The sequence below is a fragment of the Hemitrygon akajei genome, chromosome 12 (assembly GCF_048418815.1).
Source record: "Hemitrygon akajei chromosome 12, sHemAka1.3, whole genome shotgun sequence".
NCBI classification, from domain to species: Eukaryota; Metazoa; Chordata; class Chondrichthyes; order Myliobatiformes; family Dasyatidae; genus Hemitrygon; species Hemitrygon akajei.
In genome coordinates this window covers 78995067-79014002 of record NC_133135.1, presented here as the reverse complement: position 1 = coordinate 79014002, position 18936 = coordinate 78995067, and the positions used below count along the sequence as shown (strand labels likewise).

General features: G+C 45.1%; 1 protein-coding gene across 1 annotated transcript in view; it reads right to left on the bottom strand.

The window, feature by feature from the left end:
- Window positions 1-8425: 8425 nt before the first annotated feature.
- Window positions 8426-18936, bottom strand: part of LOC140737249 (flavin-containing monooxygenase 5-like) — a 54195-nt gene continuing 43684 nt past the window's right edge. Inside the window, exons 6-9 of the mRNA XM_073063579.1 lie at window positions 18159-18346; window positions 16191-16543; window positions 13960-14032; window positions 8426-10248 (exon numbers count right to left, since the gene is read on the bottom strand). Coding sequence (XP_072919680.1) covers window positions 9900-10248; window positions 13960-14032; window positions 16191-16543; window positions 18159-18346 — 963 coding nt within the window. The 3' untranslated portion in view covers window positions 8426-9899. The remainder of the gene's footprint in view (window positions 10249-13959; window positions 14033-16190; window positions 16544-18158; window positions 18347-18936) is intronic.

Genomic DNA, 18936 nt, shown 5'->3' with positions numbered 1-18936 from the left:
AAGGGAAAGTGAAAATAAGAAAAGTTAAAAAGGACAACAGAATCAATGGAGTAGAAAGCTCAAGAAGAGATCATACAGTATGGCCAAATGAAATAGGAATTGATATGAAAGGAGAGGGGAGTACCGAATGAAAAGTATTATATATGAATGTACGAAGTATAAGGAATAAAGTAGATGAGCTTGAGGCTTAGTTGGAAATTGGCAAGTACGATGTTGTGGGAATAACTGAGACATGGCTTCAAGCGGACAGGGCCTGGGAAATGAATATTCAAGGATATACATCTTATTGAAAGGACAGACTGACTGGCAGAGGGGGTGGGGTGGCTCTGTTGGTGATGAATGATATTCAGTCCCTTGCGAGGGGGGACATAGAATCTGGGGATGTAGAGTCAGTATGGATAGAACTGAGAAATTCTAAGGGTAGAAAGACCCTAATGGGAGTTATCTACAGGCCCCCAAACAGCAGTCTGGATGTAGGGTTTAAGTTGAATGAAGAGTTAAAATTGGCATGTCGCAAAGGTAATGATACTGTTGTCATGGGGGATTTCAACATGCAGGTAGACTGGGAGAATCAGAATGGTACTGGACCCCAAGAAAGAGAGTTTGTGGAGTGCAAACAGCTTGTACTGGAGCCTACCAGGGAGAAGACAATTCTAGATTTAGTGTTGTGCAATGAACCGGATTTGATCAGGGACCTCGAGGTAAAGGAACCATTAGGAGGTAGTGACCATAATATGATATGTTTTAACCTACAATTTGAGAAGGAGAAGGGAAAATCAGATGTGTCAGTATTACAGTTGAACAAAGGGAACTGTGGAACTATGAGGGAGGAGCTGGCCAAAGTTCAATGGAACAATACCCTAGCAGGGAAGACCGTGGAACAAAAATGGCAGGTATTTCTGGGAATAATGCAGAAGGTGCAGGATTGGTTCATTCCAAAGAGGAAGAAAAATCCTAAGGGGAGTAAGGGGTGGCCGTGGCTGACGAGGGAAGTAAAGGGCAGTATAAAAATAAAAGAGAAGTATAACATAGCAAAGATGAGCGGGAAACCGGAGGACTGGGAAGCTTTTAAAGAGCAACAGAAGATAACAAAAAAGGCAATACGCCAAGAAAAAATGAGGTATGAAGGTAAACTAGCCAAGAATATAAAGGAGGATAGGAAAAGTTTCTTTAGGTATGTGAATAGCAAAAAAATAGTTAAGTCCAAAATTGGGCCATTGAAGACAGAAACGGGTGAATTTATTATGGGGAACAAGGAAATGGCAGATGAGTTGAACAGGTACTTTGGATCTGTCTTCACTAGGGAAGACACAAACAATCTCCCAGATGTAATAGTGGCCAAAGGAACTAGGGTAAAGGATGAACTGAAGGAAATTTATATTAGGCAAGAAACGGTGTTGAATAGACTGTTGAATCTGAAGGCTGATAAGTCCCCGGGACCTGATGGTCTGCATCCCAGGGTACTTAAAGAGGTGGCTCTAGAAATCGTGGATGCATTGGTAATCATTTTCCAATGTTCTATAGATTCAGGAACAGTTCCTGCTGATTGGAGGGTGGCTAATGTTGTCCCACTTTTCAAGAAAGGAGGGAGAGAGAAAACAGGGAATTAAAGACCGGTTAGCCTGACGTCAGTGGTGGGAAAGATGCTGGAGTCAATTATAAAAGAGGAAATTACGACACATTTGGATAGCAGTAGAAGGATCAGTCCGAGTCAGCATGGATTTATGAAGGGAAAATCATGCTTGACTAATCTTCTGGAGTTTTTTGAGGATGTAACTATGAAAATGGACAAGGGAGAGCCAGTGGATGTAGTGTACCTGGACTTCCAGAAAGCTTTTGATAAAGTCCCACATAGGAGATTAGTGGGCAAAATTAGGGCACATGGTATTGGGGGCAGAGTACTGACATGGATTGAAAATTGGCTGGCTGACAGGAAACAAAGAGTAGTGATTAACGGGTCCCTTTCGGAATGGCAGGCTGTGACCAGTGGGGTACCACAAGGTTCGGTGCTGGGACCATAGCTGTTTACAATATACATTAATGATTTAGATGAAGGGATTAAAAGTAACATTAGCAAATTTGCTGATGACACGAAGCTGGGTGGCAGTGTGAAATGTCAGGAGGATGTTATGAGAATGCAGGGTGACTTGGAGAGGTTGGGTGAGTGGGCAAATGTATGGCAGATGCAGTTTAATGTGGATAAATGTGAGGTTATCCACTTTGGTGGTAAGAACAGGAAGGCAGATTACTATCTAAATGGAGTCAATTTAGGAAAAGGGGAAGTATAACGAGATCTAGGTGTTCTTGTACATCAGTTAATGAAAGCAAGCATGCAGGTACAGCAGGCAGTGAAGAAAGCTAATGGCATGCTAGCATTTATAACAAGAGGAATTGAGTATAGGAGTAAAGAGGTCCTTCTGCAGCTGTACAGGGCCCTGGTGAGACCCCACCTGGAGTACTGTGTGTAGTTTTGGTCTCCAAATTTGAGGAAGGACATTCTTGCTATTGAGGGAGTGCAGCGTAGGTTCACAAGGTTAATTCCCAGGATGGCGGGACTGTCATATGTTGAAAGATTGGAGCGACTGGGCTTGTATAAACTGGAATTTAGAAGGATGAGAGGGGATCTGATTGAAACATATAAGATTATTAAGGGATTGGACACACTGGAGGCAGGAAGCACATTCCCGCTGAAGGGTGAGTCCAGAACTAGAGGCCACAGTTTAAGAATAAGGGGTAGACCATTTAGAACAGAGATGGGGAAAAACTTTTTCACCCAGAGAGTGGTGGATATGTGAAATGCTCTGCCCCAGAAGGCAGTGGAAGCCAAGTCTCTGGATGCATTCAAGAGAGAGTTAGATAGAGCTCTTATAGATAGCGGGGTCAAGGGATATGGGGAGAGGGCAGGAACGGGGTACTGATTGTGTATGATCAGCCATGATCACAGTGAATGGCGGTGCTGGCTAGAAGGGCTGAATGGCCTACTCCTGCACCTACTGTCTATTGTCTATTGTCTATAAAAGGAATAATGTAGGTGATAAACTTGTGTGATAAACTTGGGCAGTTCTTTCAGCATGGAAAATATGTAAATGTCTGGGCTGCACATGAGGGGTTTTGTTTTAGATAATGTCATTATCTAAGTTAAAACTTCCCTAAACAATGAGATGAACCTTAACCTTCATTTTCCTCATCACAGGCATTCTCCACACTTGTGGAATTGTGACTCCTGCACAGGAAAAATAGGGGGTAGTTTTGTAAATCTTTTGCCTTCATTTAGATAGCACCTTTAATGTTGCAAAACGTCTCTAGGTACCACACAAGGTCTGAGATCAGACTATTTTGGTCTACTTTAGCAAAAAGGAACCACATTTAAATCCTTATAATCCTGACCACATAAGTGTAAAAAATAAATTCCTGCCACCACAAACAATTTGAGCAGGAAGCTATTGCCAGGAAGAATCAAATATTAAATAAGAACCAGGTCAGAAAAGTAGGTGCAAAAGATTTAATCTCACTATTTCAATTGTCTTAAAAAAAACTTATCTCAGTACTTAGAACATTAGCAATGTTTGCCATTCTTGAATCATAATACTATGGCGACCCACTTCCCAGCGCACTCGAACCAGCTCACAAAGTGGCGCGCGACGGCATAGAGGCCGGTCCCAAAAAGGGCGCCAAGTCTGCTTCACCAGCCAGGGGAAAAGCCCGCGCGCGGGACGGAACTGTGTATACGCGCCCCCTACAGCATTCCCGCCCGGGGAGGGCGGGATCAGGAAGGCTTTAAAATGAGGCCGCGAAGTTTGAATAAATCTCTTTTGCAACTGCAGCTCACGGACTCCGTGTCGTTATTGCAGCGCTGCATGTAGCACACCGCTACAATTGGTGACCCCGACGGCCCAAACGATATTTGGGCCGAAGATGAACGACGCCGCATCTGTTCATGCAGTTTCGTTAAAACTGCCAAGCTTCTGGACGCTGCGACCTCACCTATGGTTCCAGCAAGCAGAAGCCCAATTCCACATTCGGCAGATAACCTCTGATGACACAGGTTACTACTACGTGGTGAGCTCCCTCGACGAGGAGACAGCCGCCCAGGTTGAGGAGTTCATACAGTCGCCCCCAGTGGACAGCAAATACACAGAATTTAAAGCCTCGCTCATAAGGACTTTCGGACTCTCACGGCGCGAGCGAGCTGCCCGCTTACTGCACCTGGATGGTTTGGGAGACAGACCGCCATCGGCTTTGATGAATGAGATGCTGTCCCTGGCCAGAGGTCACAAGCCCTGCCTCATGTTTGAGCAGGCATTCCTAGAGCCGCTGCCCGAGGACATACGCCTGCTGCTGTCCGACGCGGATTTCAGCGACCCCCGGAGGGTCGCGGCCCAGGCGGACGTGCTGTGGAAAGCCAAGAAGGAGAGTGGGGCATCCGTCGCACAGATCACTGTGCCACGCTCCCAACAGCAGACCAGACCAGGCCCAGCCACAGAGCCCACTAACCCCAGAGGGAGGGGTGAGGAGCCCGACGAACAATGGTGCTTCTACCACCAGCGGTGGGGTGCAGAATCCCGCCGTTGTCGCCCGCCCTGCAAGTTCCCGGGAAATGCCAGGGCCAGCTGCCGCTGATGGCTATGGCGGCTGGCCATCGGGATAGCCTCCTGTATGTCTGGGACAAGCAGTCGGGACGCCGCTTTTTGGTCGACACTGGAGCTGAGATCAGCGTCTTACCTCCGACGAGTTACGACACCCGCAACAGGGCACTGGGTCCCACCCTGAGGGCCGTGAACGGCAGCACAGTAAGGACCTACGGCACCCGTACGGTGCAGCTGCAGTTCAGCTCCAGTCAGTTCACGTGGGACTTCACACTGGCCGCCGTAGCCCAACTGCTTCTGGGCGCGGATTTTTTGCGGGCTCACTGCCTACTGGTTGACCTGCCCAGGAAGAGACTGGTCCACGCCGAGACTTTTCAAACGTTCTCCCTGGGTGAAGCTCAGTTGCCGGACCCACACCTATACTCCATCACGCTGTCCGACAACGACTTCACCAGAGTCCTGGCGGATTTCCCATCGGTTCTGGCACCGCAGTTCATGGCAGCCATGCCCAGACAAGGCGTACAGCACCACATCCCGACACAGGGACCACCCCTCCACGCCCGTGCTCGAAGGCTTCCCCCAGACAAGCTCCGACTGGTGAAGGAGGAGTTCAAGAGGATGGAGGAATTGGGGATCATACGGTAGTCCGACAGCCCATGGGCCTCCCCCCTGCACATGGTGCCCAAAGCAACAGGGGGCTGGAGACCATGCAGCGACTACCGCAAGCTGAACGAGGTTACAACACCAGACCGCTACCTTGTGCCGCACATTCAGGACTTTGCAGCAAACCTGCACGGCGCACGGATCTTCTCCAAGATAGACCTCGTCCAGGGATACCATCAAATCCCGATGCATCCGGACGGCGTCCCCAAAACGGCACTCATCACCCCGTTCGGCCTTTTCGAGTTCCTCCGCATGCTGTTCAGCCTGAAGAATGCCGCACAGACGTTTAAGCGGTTAATGGACACGGTGAGACGCGACCTGGACTTCGCTTTCATCTATTTGGACGACATCCTCATAGCCAGCAGCAGTCGTCAGGAGCATCTGTCCCACCTCCGTCAACTCTACGCCCGACTGAGTGAATACGGCCTGACAATCAACCCAGCCAAATGCCAGTTCGGACTCGACACCATCGACTTCCTAGGCCACAGGATTACTAAAGACAGGGCAACCCCTCTGCCCGCTAAGGTAGACGCGGTCCGCCATTTCCCCCGACCCAACACAGTCAAAGGCCTTCAGGAATTCGTGGGTATGGTAAATTTCTACCACCGCTTCCTCCCTTCAGCTGCCCGAATCATGTGCCCCCTGTTCGCCCTGATGTCGGGTAAGGGCAAGGACATTACCTGGGACGAGGAGTCCGCCGCCGCTTTCATTAAAACCAAGGAAGCCTTACCAAATGCCACGATACTAGTGCACCCCAGAACGTACGTCCCTACTGCCCTCACAGTGGACGCATCTAACATGGCAGTCGGTGGGGTGCTGGAACAACTCATCGAGGGTCGCTGGCAACCCCTGGCGTTTTTCAGCAAACACCTACGACCACCCGAGCTCAAATACAGTGCTTTCGACCAGGAACTGTTGGCGCTATACCTGGCAATCCGGCATTTCAGGTACTTCTTGGAAGGTAGGCCCTTCACCGTGTTCACGGACCACAAACCGCTTACCTTTGCATTCACGAAGGCATCCAACCCCTGGTCGTCCCACCAGCAGCGACATCTGTCCAACATCTCCGAATACACGACGGATGTCCGACATGTCACGGGAACGGACAATGTCGTGGCGGATGCTCTCTCCCGCCCTAACATCCAAGCCCTGTCCCAGGGGGTAGACTATGAAGCACTGGCGGAGGCGCAGCAGGCAGACGAGGAGATCCCTAGTTACAGGACTGCAGTCTCCGGTTTGCAGCTCCAGGACCTCCCCGTAGGCCCAGGTGAGAGGACCCTACTCTGTGACGTCACCACGGGCCAACCCCGCCCCGTCGTCCCGGCAACCTGGCGGCGGCGCGTTTTTGACTTCATTCACAACTTAGCGCACCCCTCCATCAGGACAACCGTCCAGATGGTAGCCAACAGGTTCGTTTGGCACGGACTCTGCAAGCAGGTCAGTGAATGGGCCAGAACGTGCATGCACTGCCAAACAGCCAAGGTGCAGCGGCACACCAAAGCTCTGCCGCAGCAGTTCCACCCCACCCACCGGCGTTTCGACCACATTCATGTGGATATCGTGGGCCCTCTGCCAGTGTCGCGAGGAGCGCCGCACCTCCTCACTGTCGTGGACCGGTTCACAAGATGGCCAGAGGTGGTCTCGCTCACCGACACCACCTCCGAATCTTGTGCCCGGGCACTGATTGCCACCTGGGTATCTCACTTTGGTGTACCGGCCCACATTACCTCTGACAGAGGCGCCCAGTTCACCTCCAGCCTGTGGTCAGCTATGGCCAGCCTGTTGGGAACACAGCTGCACCACACAACTGCCTACCACCCACAGTCAAACGGACTGGTGGAGCGTTTCCACCGTTACCTGAAGTCGGCTCTCATGGCCCACCTCAAAGGGCCTAACTAGGTGGACGAGCTTCCCTGGGTCCTGCTCGGAATCCGCACGGCGCCCAAAGAGGATCTGCACACCTCGTCGGCCGAGTTGGTGTATGGCGCACCCCTGGTCGTCCCAGGGGAGTTCATACCAGCCCCAAGGGGGCAAGAGGAAGAACCCGCAGCAGTCCTGGGCAGACTACGCGAGAGGCTCGGTAACCTGGCCCCCATACCCACTTCACGGCATGGGCAGAACCCGACCTGTGTACCCAAAGACCTACAAAACCGTACGTTCGTTTTTGTACGACAGGGTGGACATCAGACACCGCTACAGCGGCCCTACGAGGGGCCGTTTACAGTGATCAGAAACAATGGGTCCACATTCATGCTAGGCATTGGGGGGAGAGAGGAGGTTTTCACAGTGGACCGACTCAAACCGGCCCATGTGGACGTGGCGCAGCCGGTTGAGATTCCGGCACCGCGGCGCAGAGGCAGACCTCCCAAACAGAGTCCGACCCAGACTGTGGACATTGGGGGGTGTATCGCCGGTTCTGGGGGGGGGGGGTTATGTGGCGACCCACTTCCCAGCGCACTCGAACCGGCTCACAAAATGGCGCGCGCCGGCATAGAGGCCGGTCCCAAAAAGGGCGCCAAGACTGCTTCACCAGCAAGGGGAAAAGCCCGCGCGCGGGACGGGACTGTGAATCCCGGGGAGGGTGGGATCAGGAAGGCTTTAAAGCGAGGCCGCGAAGTTTGAATAAATCTCTTTTGCAACTGCAGCTCACGGACTCTGTGTCATTATTGCAGCGCTGTGTGTAGCCACGCTGCCACAATACATCCATTTCACAATCCTTGTTGTTTGCCTAATCAGCTGCATCTGTGTACTTCTCTGGGTCAACATTTACAGATTGAATCACCCCCTAAATGTATGTAAACATGAGAACCGAAGCCAAATATGTTTATTCTGCAAGCATACAAACAGAATAGGTAGCCTGCATAAACTTCAGCTATCAATTTACCCCAATCTTAAAAAATATTCTTAAGAATTTTCTGATAATTGAAAGTCTGAATATTATTAGGTAAATATTTCAGAATGTTCTCCACAACACACAAATAAATAGTAATATACTTGTACCCCCCTGGGTCGCCTCAGGCTCGCTCAGCTCGTTCTCGTCTAGGGGGAGCAGCCTTCGGCCACGCCAAACTGGGTAATCAGCTGGTGTGGATGCTGTGTGATGTCCCCGCCTCGCCAAAAAACAGACAGTACCCCATATGTGATTAAATGAGTACAATTTATAAAGGTTACTATAACTGTGATTAATAACGATACAGTATATATGAAGGAAAAAAAATAAAGAAAAGGCGCCAAACTTATCAAAGTCCAAACCACTTCGTGCACAACCGTTGGAGCTCAATTACTGAAGTCTCCTGGCCACCATTCGATCCCCTCCGAACTCCTCGACTCGCAGCTCAGGACCACCCGAAGTGATCAACCAAGCACATCTATCTTCGTCTCCTCTCCTCGGGGTACCTCCTGACCTTAGACCCCCACTTGGGGTCCGTTCCTTGCCCAGTATACAGCATCGCGTCCTCTTTCTCTCACCCCCTTGCGCCGATCTCCCCAAAAGCCCGCCAACAATAGCTTACAGACTCAGAAGAAACAACAACATTAATCTCAATTGGTTTACAAAGGAATACAATTCTCGTTATCCGTAAATTTTAACCCAGACAAGCTTCCAGCACTCTCTCGCAACAAAGAAGCATTCCTACTTTTAATAAAATCACAGGTAGGACCCTCCAAATACAACAGAAATTTCTAGGATAAAACTGAATTATTTGCCATTAGTTGAGTGAAGAATATTGGTCAGGGTGTGAGAAGAACTGATCGATCATGCCTCAGCCTTAAATTTGACAATTAAGCGTAGCCAACAATACCAAGCTGAGGATTTTGATACAAGATTACTAACTTCCACTTCTGGGGTAACGCACAACTTTTGTGAAGAAGTATTTTCCCATAGTCAGATGAGATCACACTTTTTCACTTCTTTCATTTCCAAATTGCAAACTCAAAATGGAGTGCAGATCCCTCAGTCATCCAAGTTAGCATTGTCTGAGCATTTTAAAATAACATTTGATTCATAGTGTTGGCGCGTGGCATCGGATAAGGCATCGGACCAATAACCTGAATGTCACTGGTTCGAGCCTCAGCTGAGGCAACTTGTTGTGAGCACTTAACAACATACTTGACAAAGCACTTCACAACACATTGCTCTGCGACAACACCAGTGCCAAGCTGCATGGGTCCTAGTGCCCTTCCCTTGGACAACATCGGTGGCGTGGAGAGGGGAGGGCTTGCAGCTTGGGCAACTGCCGGTCTCCCATACAACCCTGCCCAGGCCTCCGCCCTGGAAACCTTACAAGGCGCAAGTTCATGGTCTTACGAGACTAACAGATGCCTATATGATTCACATTTACTTAAATGCCCAGCTATATACATACAGTTCCTGAATGATAAAAGGACATTTTTAAAATTAGTGATAATGAAAAAAAGGCACATTTTGCTCATAGAATGAGCAAAGACTGTTTCTTGGCAAGATGTTCCATTCAATATAAACAATAGAACCAAACCTCAGGTTTGTTTCATTCAAGGCACTTGAGTTCTTTCAAAGTGTAATCAATAACATAATTAGTTACAATTAATTTGAAACGATTGGATGCGAAACAATCTCCATTGTTATTTGGCTTGGCAACAGAAGCCGAGCTGAACTCCTCGTTGGACTTCTGACTAATAGAGAATTAGATAAACAGCACAGAGCACCACCAGTACAGGCAAGAATTTCAGCAGGATTGGCCAAGAGGCATTTTGCTGACTACTAGGAACCACGCGTGTTTTAGTGGGCTTGATGGTGCGGTGCCACTGTGTCAAGATGGTTTCCCGGGCTTTTGGCCATTTTCCAGGTCCCATCAATCGAAACTGGAAAGGTGTGCAGGGGCCAAGGAAAACTTGAAATGCCAGCTGTGGATCAGTGAGGAGGAGGTGCCTGATGTTGGGTTTTACACCGATCAGCTCAGCTATCTCATCCATGTAGGGTATGAAATCAACTTGAATGGTGTGCCTTTGGGAGCTGACGTATCTTTTGCATGGAAAGAGAAACAGAAGGGAATTAAAGTCAAAAACAATACAATGCAAATGGCTATAGTTAGAAAACAGAAAACTGCTGAAAATCATCAATGGATTAACAGCAACTGCGGAGAGAAACTGCATTACTGTTAGCAACCTTTCAGCCGAACCTCTCTGCTTCGTATGAAACTTCGTATGAAAATGTAACCCCACTTTTTAAAAAAGGAGGGAGAGAGAAACTGGGGAATTATAGACCGGTTAGTCTGACATCGGTGGTGGGGAAAATGCTAGAGTCGGTTATCAAAGATGTGATAACAGCACATTTGGAAAGAGGTGATATCATCAGACAAAGTCAGCATGGATTTGTGAAAGGAAAATCATGTCTGACGAATCTTATAGAATTTTTTGAAGATGTAACTGGTAGAGTGGATTGGGGAGAGCCAGTGGATGTGGTATATTTAGATTTTCAAAAGGCTTTTGACATGGCCCCACACAGGAGATTAGTGTGCAAACTTAAAGCACACGGTATTGGGGGTATGGTATTGATGTGGATAGAGAATTGGTTGGCAGACAGGGAGCAAAGAGTGGGAGTAAATGGGACCTTTTCAGAATGGCAGGCAGTGACTAGTGGGGTACCGCAAGGCTCAGTGCTGGGACCCCAGTTGTTTACAATATATATTAATGATTTAGACGAGGGAATTAAATGCAGCATCTCCAAGTTTGCAGAAGACATGAAGCTGGGCGGCGGTGTTAGCTGTGAGGAGGATACTAAGAGGATGCAGGGTGACTTGGATAGGTTAGGTGAGTGGGCAAATTCATGGCAGATGCAATTTAATGTGGATAAATGTGAGGTTATCCACTTTGGTTGCAAGAACAGGAAAACAGATTATTATCTGAATGGTGGCCGATTAGGAAAAGGGGAGATGCAACGAGACCTGGGTGTCATTGTACACCAGTCATTGAAAGTGGACATGCAGGTACAGCAGGCGGTGAAAAAGGCAAATGGTATGTTGGCATTCATAGCAAAACGATTTGAGTACAGGAGCAGGGAGGTTCTACTGCAGTTGTACAAGGCCTTGGTGAGACCGCACCTAGAATATTGTGTGCAGTTTTGGTCCCCTAATCTGAGGAAAGACATTCTTGCCATAGAGGGAGTACAGAGAAGGTTCACCAGATTGATTCCTGGGATGGCAGGACTTTCATATGAAGAAAGACTGGATCGAATAGGCTTATACTCACTGGAATTTAGAAGATTGAGGGGGGATCTTATTGAAATGTATAAAATTCTAAAGGGATTGGACAGGCTAGATGCAGGAAGATTGTTTCCGATGTTGGGGAAGTCCAGAATGAGGGGTCACAGTTTAAGGATAAAGGGGAAGCCTTTTAGGACCAAGACGAGGAGAAACTTCTTCACACAGAGAGTGGTGAATCTGTGGAATTCTCTGCCACAGGAAACAGTTGAGGCCGGTTCATTGGCTATATTTAAGAGGAAGTTAGATATGGCCCTTGTGGCTAAAGGGATCGGGGGTATGGAGAGAAAGCAGGTACAGGGTTCTGAGTTGGATGATCAGCCATGATCATACTGAATGGCAGTGCAAGCTCGAAGGGCCGAATGGCCGAATGGCTTACTCCTGCACCTATTTTCTAGAGCTAGAAGTTTCACCAACCGGAAGAGGTAGAAGTTTCCTTCTATAACGGGTTCAACTGCAATACTTAAGAGGCATTTGGATATGTACATGGAGGGTTATGGGGTGAATGTGAGAACTGGGACTTGCAGGGAGGACACTGTGATCACTATGGACTACTGGGCTAAAGTGTATATTTGTGAGCTGTATTACTCTAGGAATCTCTAGATTCTGTTTAACCTTCTCTGTATTTTAAGTACTTTCTGCTTTACAAATCTGGTTTTGCCTTGAATTTACCAAAACCAACTCCCTGATAGGCAAAATTCTCACAATGGGGTGCTGTAACAGAGATAGCATCAGTTTCCACTGCAAAAGGCACCCTTGCTGCATGAGCTTTGACAGAGATTGAGAAGCAAGTGATGTTGCCATCATGTCTGAGACTATCCCCTGTTCTTATTCAATGTTCTCAGTGCAACTTCAGAATCAAATAAGAGAACCATATTTGTCTACTGGCTTAGGATTACACTCAATAATGCAGTTACCCAGCTGGAAGCTCGCATAGTAATCAATACAGTTGTTGACAGTGAGAACGAATTGACTCACTCACAACAAGCAGTCAGCCCCAGCATTATATGAACTTCATTGCGAGAACATTTTGGGGATATATAAACAGTGAAATAATGGTCAAAGTCTTATAGGTCACAGAAAGAGGGATAAAACAGTCTAGTAACAATTTACATTGAGGTCTCACCTGTAATAAAATAAAACACACTAAAAGAATTGGAAAGACAAGCTAGCTCATTTTTACTCTCATATAAATCCTGTCTGTGATAGATGCCATTCGGAAGTAGCCTCTTTGACTCATATGTTCTGGTTTTGCCCTCTTTTGAAGAAATATTGGAAAGACATTTTTGAGATTATTTCAACAGTTTTGAATATTGATTTACATCCCCATCCTATTACTGCAATTTTTGGCTTACCAATGGTGGAACATAGTTGTCTATCCACTTCAGCTCGTCAGATGATTGCATTTGTCACATTAATGGCCAGAAGATCCATTTTATTGAATTGGAAAGCGATTAATCCTCTTACTACATTTCAATGGTTCTCCCAAACTATATCTTGTTTAAATTCAGAAAAAATCAGAAATGTCATTTTCGACCCTTCGGTTAAATTCGAAGAAACTTAGAGACCATTTATTCAACACTTTCATATGATGTAACTTGACCTTTTCTGAATCCTTTTTATTATCCTTAAATATTTGGATAGAGGAGCGGAGTTATTGACTGTATCCGATGCAATATAATAGCCCAGCTTTGTTTAGCTTAGTTTTGTTTAAATTAGTTTAAATTTTTTTTGATTTCTAATTTGGGGGTTTTTCTCGATATGTTTTTTTCTATCATGTTTAATACATCTAGAGTTTGGGAGGCTTAGTACACCTGGGTTATTTATAGCTTATACTCATATATATTGTTTACCAACTATGTATTCCCAATCTCTCTGTATTAATATTGTAACTATGCCTATGTATTTGAAAATTAATGAAAAGATTTAAAAAGAAAGAAAGAAAGAAAGAATTGGAAAATGGCTTTGCAGACAGGGAGTTAATAGGCCAGGCCCTGAGGTACAAATTAATCCTGATTTTAGAGGCTTATATTTACATTTGATTTTATATTAACAATTTATCTTGAAGTAGTGAAATATTTGCTACATTATTTTAACCTTTCTTTGAAAAATGAAGAATATTGTGACAGGGTAGATTGAAGAGAGTTGGGAAAAGGTCATTTAGGGTCTCAGAGGAAGGAAACAGTGACCAACATGGTTAACTGAGCATTTACCCCATCTCTTTCTAAGCACTGCCTTTCACATACCTGTCCAAGGGGTTTTTGAATGCTGTCAATTTACCTACATCAATTACTTTTTCTGGCAGTTCATTCCACTATACTGGCTACTCTCTGGGTGAAAATTATATGCCACAGTATTCCGGCTGAATAAAATAACCAATCTCTGTGCTGTCAATTTTGTACAATACTATGTAATACCATATATGGTGACATATATGTAACATTGATAATAAATTTATTTTGAACTTTTAATACCTTTTGGCCCTTTGTTCTTTTTTCTCCAATATTTCTGCCATCATGCTGTTAGCACAGGGTAGTGTAGCTGAGCCTACAACACAAAATACAACATTAGAGAATGGGGTTTACCTCAGTGAATAACTTAAACGTAGTACAGCGCTAAATGTGGAAGGAATCTGTTGCCCTAAGTTCACTGATAATACAGAGCAGTCCTATGTACCACAAGTGACTGGCTGCTGACCGGATGGCTTTAGCAGCCAGCAAGGTCCTACAACACCCAGTTCACCCCCATTCCTGTGCAGCCACTAAGCTTGCAGGATGTCCAAACCACCACTGAATTACCTTGTCCTACTTCAATGCACTGTGTAATGATTTGGTTTGTGTCAATGATATGCCAAACAAGCTTTTCATTGTACCTCAGTACATATGACAATAATAAACCAATTCCAATTTCAACGTCACTGCTTGTGGTTGTGTTTCACCGTCCATAAAGTACAGAAAAATTAACATATTACAAAGTATTCAATAATTTTTACTAAATAACTCACAATTCTCTAAATAATTAAACAAATAAATTACGTGAAATAAATCAGAAAAGAAAATTGATAGGCAATGTCCTGGCTGCCCAGATCAGAATCCTTCGTTCAATCCCTTTGTCTACTAAATTTTGCCTTGCCTTCTCAAATGTGTAACAGTTCATAATTGGACTCAAACAAGGGGAGAAATAATTTCCCCAACACAGAGAGCTGTACGTTCAGAGAGAAAAAAAAATTAAAGATGATGGTTTCCTTATTATCATAGCAACCACAACCACATCTATTAATCTGAGAGGTCATCTGAGGAACTGCTCATTAATCAAATCAGGGCTACGATCATTGACAAAGTCATGAACTGTGTCATTTTATGGCAGCTGTACAGCACAAGGCATAAAGAATTACTGTAAATTACAATAAAATAAATAAGCCAGCTGTGCAAAAGAGGATTAGTGAGGTGGTGTTCAGGGTCTGTTTAGAAATCTGATATCGGAGAGAAAGAAACAGTTTCTAAAATGTTGAGCGTGGGTCTTCAAGCTCCTGTATCTCTTCCCTGATGATAGAAATGAGAAGAGGGCCTGTCCCAGATGTTCAGGATCCATAATGTTGGAGGTTGCTTTCTAGAGGCACCACCTTTTGAAGATGTCCTTGATGGTAGGGTGATTTGGAGCTGCTGGAGTCTACAACCTCTTTTGATTCTGTGTATCGAAGCCTCCATACAAGGGTGTGATGCAATCATTCACAATATGCTCCACTGTACATTTGTAGAAATTTGTTAAGAGTCTTTGGTGGTATAACAAATCTCCTCATACTCGTAATGAAGTATAAACGCTGATGTGCCATCTTTGTGACTGCATCAGTATGGTGGGCCCAGGACAGATCCTCTGTAATGTCGATGCTCACCTTTTCCACCACTGATCCCACAGTAAGAATCGTGTGCTCCCGTGACTTCTTCCTCTCGAAGAGACAACCAATTCCTTGGTAATGCTGATGTTGAGGGCAAGATTGTTGTTGCGACTCTAACCAGACCATCTGTCTTGCTCCTGCGTGCCTCCTCATCACTATCTGAGATTCTGGAACAAGTGGTGCTCTTGATGAATTTATAGGTGCATTTAAGTCGCACCTATCCATACAGCCCCGAGGGTAGAGCGAGTAGAACTGTCAGAAAGGAGGAGATATTATTACTGATCTGCACTGCCTGTGGTCACCTGGTGAAGAAGTTGCAGTACATAAGCCCAAGGTTTTGAAGCCAGTTGAATTGTATTGATGGAATGATGGTATCAAATGCCAAGCTGTAGTTAATAAACATCAGCCTTAATGCAGGTATTGTTGTTGTCCAGGTGGTCCGAGGCTGAGTGGACAAACAGTGAGATTGCATTTACAGCAGACCTTTCGTAGTGATAGGCAAATTGCATTGCGTTCAGATCCTTGCTCGGTCAGCAGTTAATTTTAGCCATGACCAACCTCTTAAAGCGTATTATCACGGTGGATGTGAGCGCTACTGGTTCATAGTCATTGAGGCAGCTTACCCTGCTCTTCTTGGGCACTGTATGACTGATGCCCTTTTGAAGTAGATGGAAACTTTTGTGTGCAGCAATAAAATATCCCCATAACTATATCATCTCAACAACCAATGGAAAATATGTATAATGCATATTATCAATGAAAAATGCATACAATGCTTGTTACTGATATTTTCAAAAAATGCCTGCATACCTTTAAGCACCCTTGTGGCCCAACGAGCCTGTATTTCAGATACTGGTATAATGGATCCAAATGTCTGGATAAGACCAATGATGGCTAGAGTCGGCTGCTCCAGCTGAGGTGGAAAGACATTCTTATAAAGAAGGGCATGGTTTCTGTTAACTTTGATGACAGACTCATTCAGAAATGGGAAAGCAAAACTGTATCCTGTTGCAAAAATAACAGCATCAATATCTTCCACTGTACCATCTTCAAAGATGGCTGCTGATTCAGTGAACTGCTTCACATTAGGTTTCACAAGAACACGTCCGGATAAAATGCGATTTGGCAAATCATCATTAACTGCTGGATGTTGGCTGTATAAACTGAAAAAAAAAGAGAGAACATCCCATCTGCACTGATTTTAGGGCATTAATGTTAATCTTTCAGAATTGACACAGATGGTTGATACAATAAAATCAGCATGAGATAATCAAAAGCAAAAGGACTTTATTATTGGACTATATTGGGAAGGCGAGTCCTTTCATGGGATTCTCCCAATTGGTGAAAACTAGTAGCGGATAGAGCATAGGGATAATGCAACAGTGACAGAAGTGTGGAAGTTGATGTACGATAGACTGGAGATGCTGTTAGACTATACACTCTAATAGATGATCAGAAGTGGAGAATAACCATTTTGGGCAATGAATGCAAAATTCAAGTGCTGCATTGATCTGGTAAAAGAGAAAACCCTTACAAAATAAAAGCATATAAATAAGTAACTACGTCCACAACTACCTGTATGGAAAGTAAGTTGAGCCTGATCAGAATCAAGGGAAAGGTAATGCTAAGATGTGCAGTAGTGAAGTAGATAGGAAAAAAAGGAAAATTAGCTTGGGTGCCATGGCATAGAAATTGAACACATGTGTGAGTACTGGCTTGGTCTTTGCTCCATGTTCCAATGACCCTTGCTTCTGGACGACATTCGGGATCTGGGTTAGTCTGCTCCGGTATAGAACAAATATACACCAGAAAATTGGGAAATTAGGTAGGGAAGAATAAGTAAGATGAAAGCAATTGTCACAATGAGCTGGTCACTGAAAAATAGCAAACTTCTGCCCACTCACAGTTAAAAATAAAAGCTTATCATTACAACCTACAGCAATTTTATGAACCAAACTCAAATGGTGCAGATGCCAAAAACTCTGAAATAAAATAGAAAATGCCTAGCAGCTTCGGCAGCAAATGTGGAGAAAGAAACAAGAGTTAAACTCAAACACAAGAAAATCTACAGACGCTGGAAATCAAAGTGACACACACAAAGTGCCAACGGTACTCAGCAGGCCAGGCAGCATCTATGGAAAAGAGCAAACTATTAACATTTTGGGCCAAAACGTCAGGTCTCATCTTTCAGGTCAATGATTGGTTATCAGTTCATAGGAATTCCTTCTGCTGGAGACAACCAGTTCAAGGGAGCACAACTTAAAAGCAATATTAGACCATTAAAGAGAAAACCCAGAGGTTTGTTCAAGGGTTGAACCATCTGCTATAAAATGGAGCAGAAGACAGATTAATTTGAGATTGACTGACATTTGGCCAGAAAAAGATATAAAAGTACACAGAGCTGATTTGAAGTATCTACTCCTCAGCTTTTTTTCTTCAGTCCTGCCAAAGGGTTTTAGTCCGAAACGTCGACTGTACATTTCCTCCAGCGTTTTGTGTGTGTTACTTGAAATATTATCTCTTGTTTCTCGCTCTTCACAGATGCTGGCTGATACTGTGATTATGTCCAACATTTTCTGTTTTATTTGCAATTCTATAGCCTTTGAAGCATTCCCAAATGTTTCACATGAGAATGAACAAATAAAGTGTGACATTAAAGCACATTTAAATAGGACGAGGACAAAGTGAGGTTTCTAAGAGCAGTTTAAAGCAAAATGAAGATGAATCTGCATCACAAAGTTTAGCCCCATGAGCAGAAAGCTGCCTGGTATTACAGACCTGTGGGTAGATTGCAAACCATAGTTTGCATGATCGAATCGATTGTTTAGCTTTCTCTGCATTAGTGAGGCAGTTAAAGGTGAAAAAAGCAGGCTATAAATGCGACGGTTATACATCATGTCCATAGGGTATCCTCTTTCAGCCACACGACTAATTACCCAGGTACCCCTTCTTGTACTCAGAAACACCTGCAAGACATTTGAGAAAGTAAAAGATAGCAAATTGTAAAATTTTGCAACTTGGACAAACGTCAAGATACACTATCAAAAATGCATTTATTTTTCCCTCCAGAGAAAGCTATGTGCTTTTGATTCTGGAGGATGATGGGGAAGAAGATGGCAAAGGTAATGTCGCAGTAGTTATGGGGGATTTCAACATGCAGGTGAACTGGGAGAATCAGGTTGGTGCTGGACCCCAGGATAGGGAGTTTGTAGAGTGCCTATGGGATGCATTCTTGCAACAGCTTGTACGAGAGCCGACCAGGGACAAGGCTATTCTAGATTTAGTGTTATGTAATGAACAGGATTTGATAAGCGATCTTGAAGTAAAGGAGCCATTAGGAGGTAGTGATCATAATATGATGTTTTTATCTGCAATTTGAGAAGGATAAGGGCAGCTCGGAGGTGTCAGTGTTGCAGTTGAACAAAGGAGACTATGGAGCCATGAGGGAGGAGCTGGCCAAAGTTAACTGGACGGATATCCTAGCAGAAAAGACAGTGGAACAGCAATGGCAGGTATTCTTGGGAATAATGCACAAGGTGCAAAATCAGTTCATCCC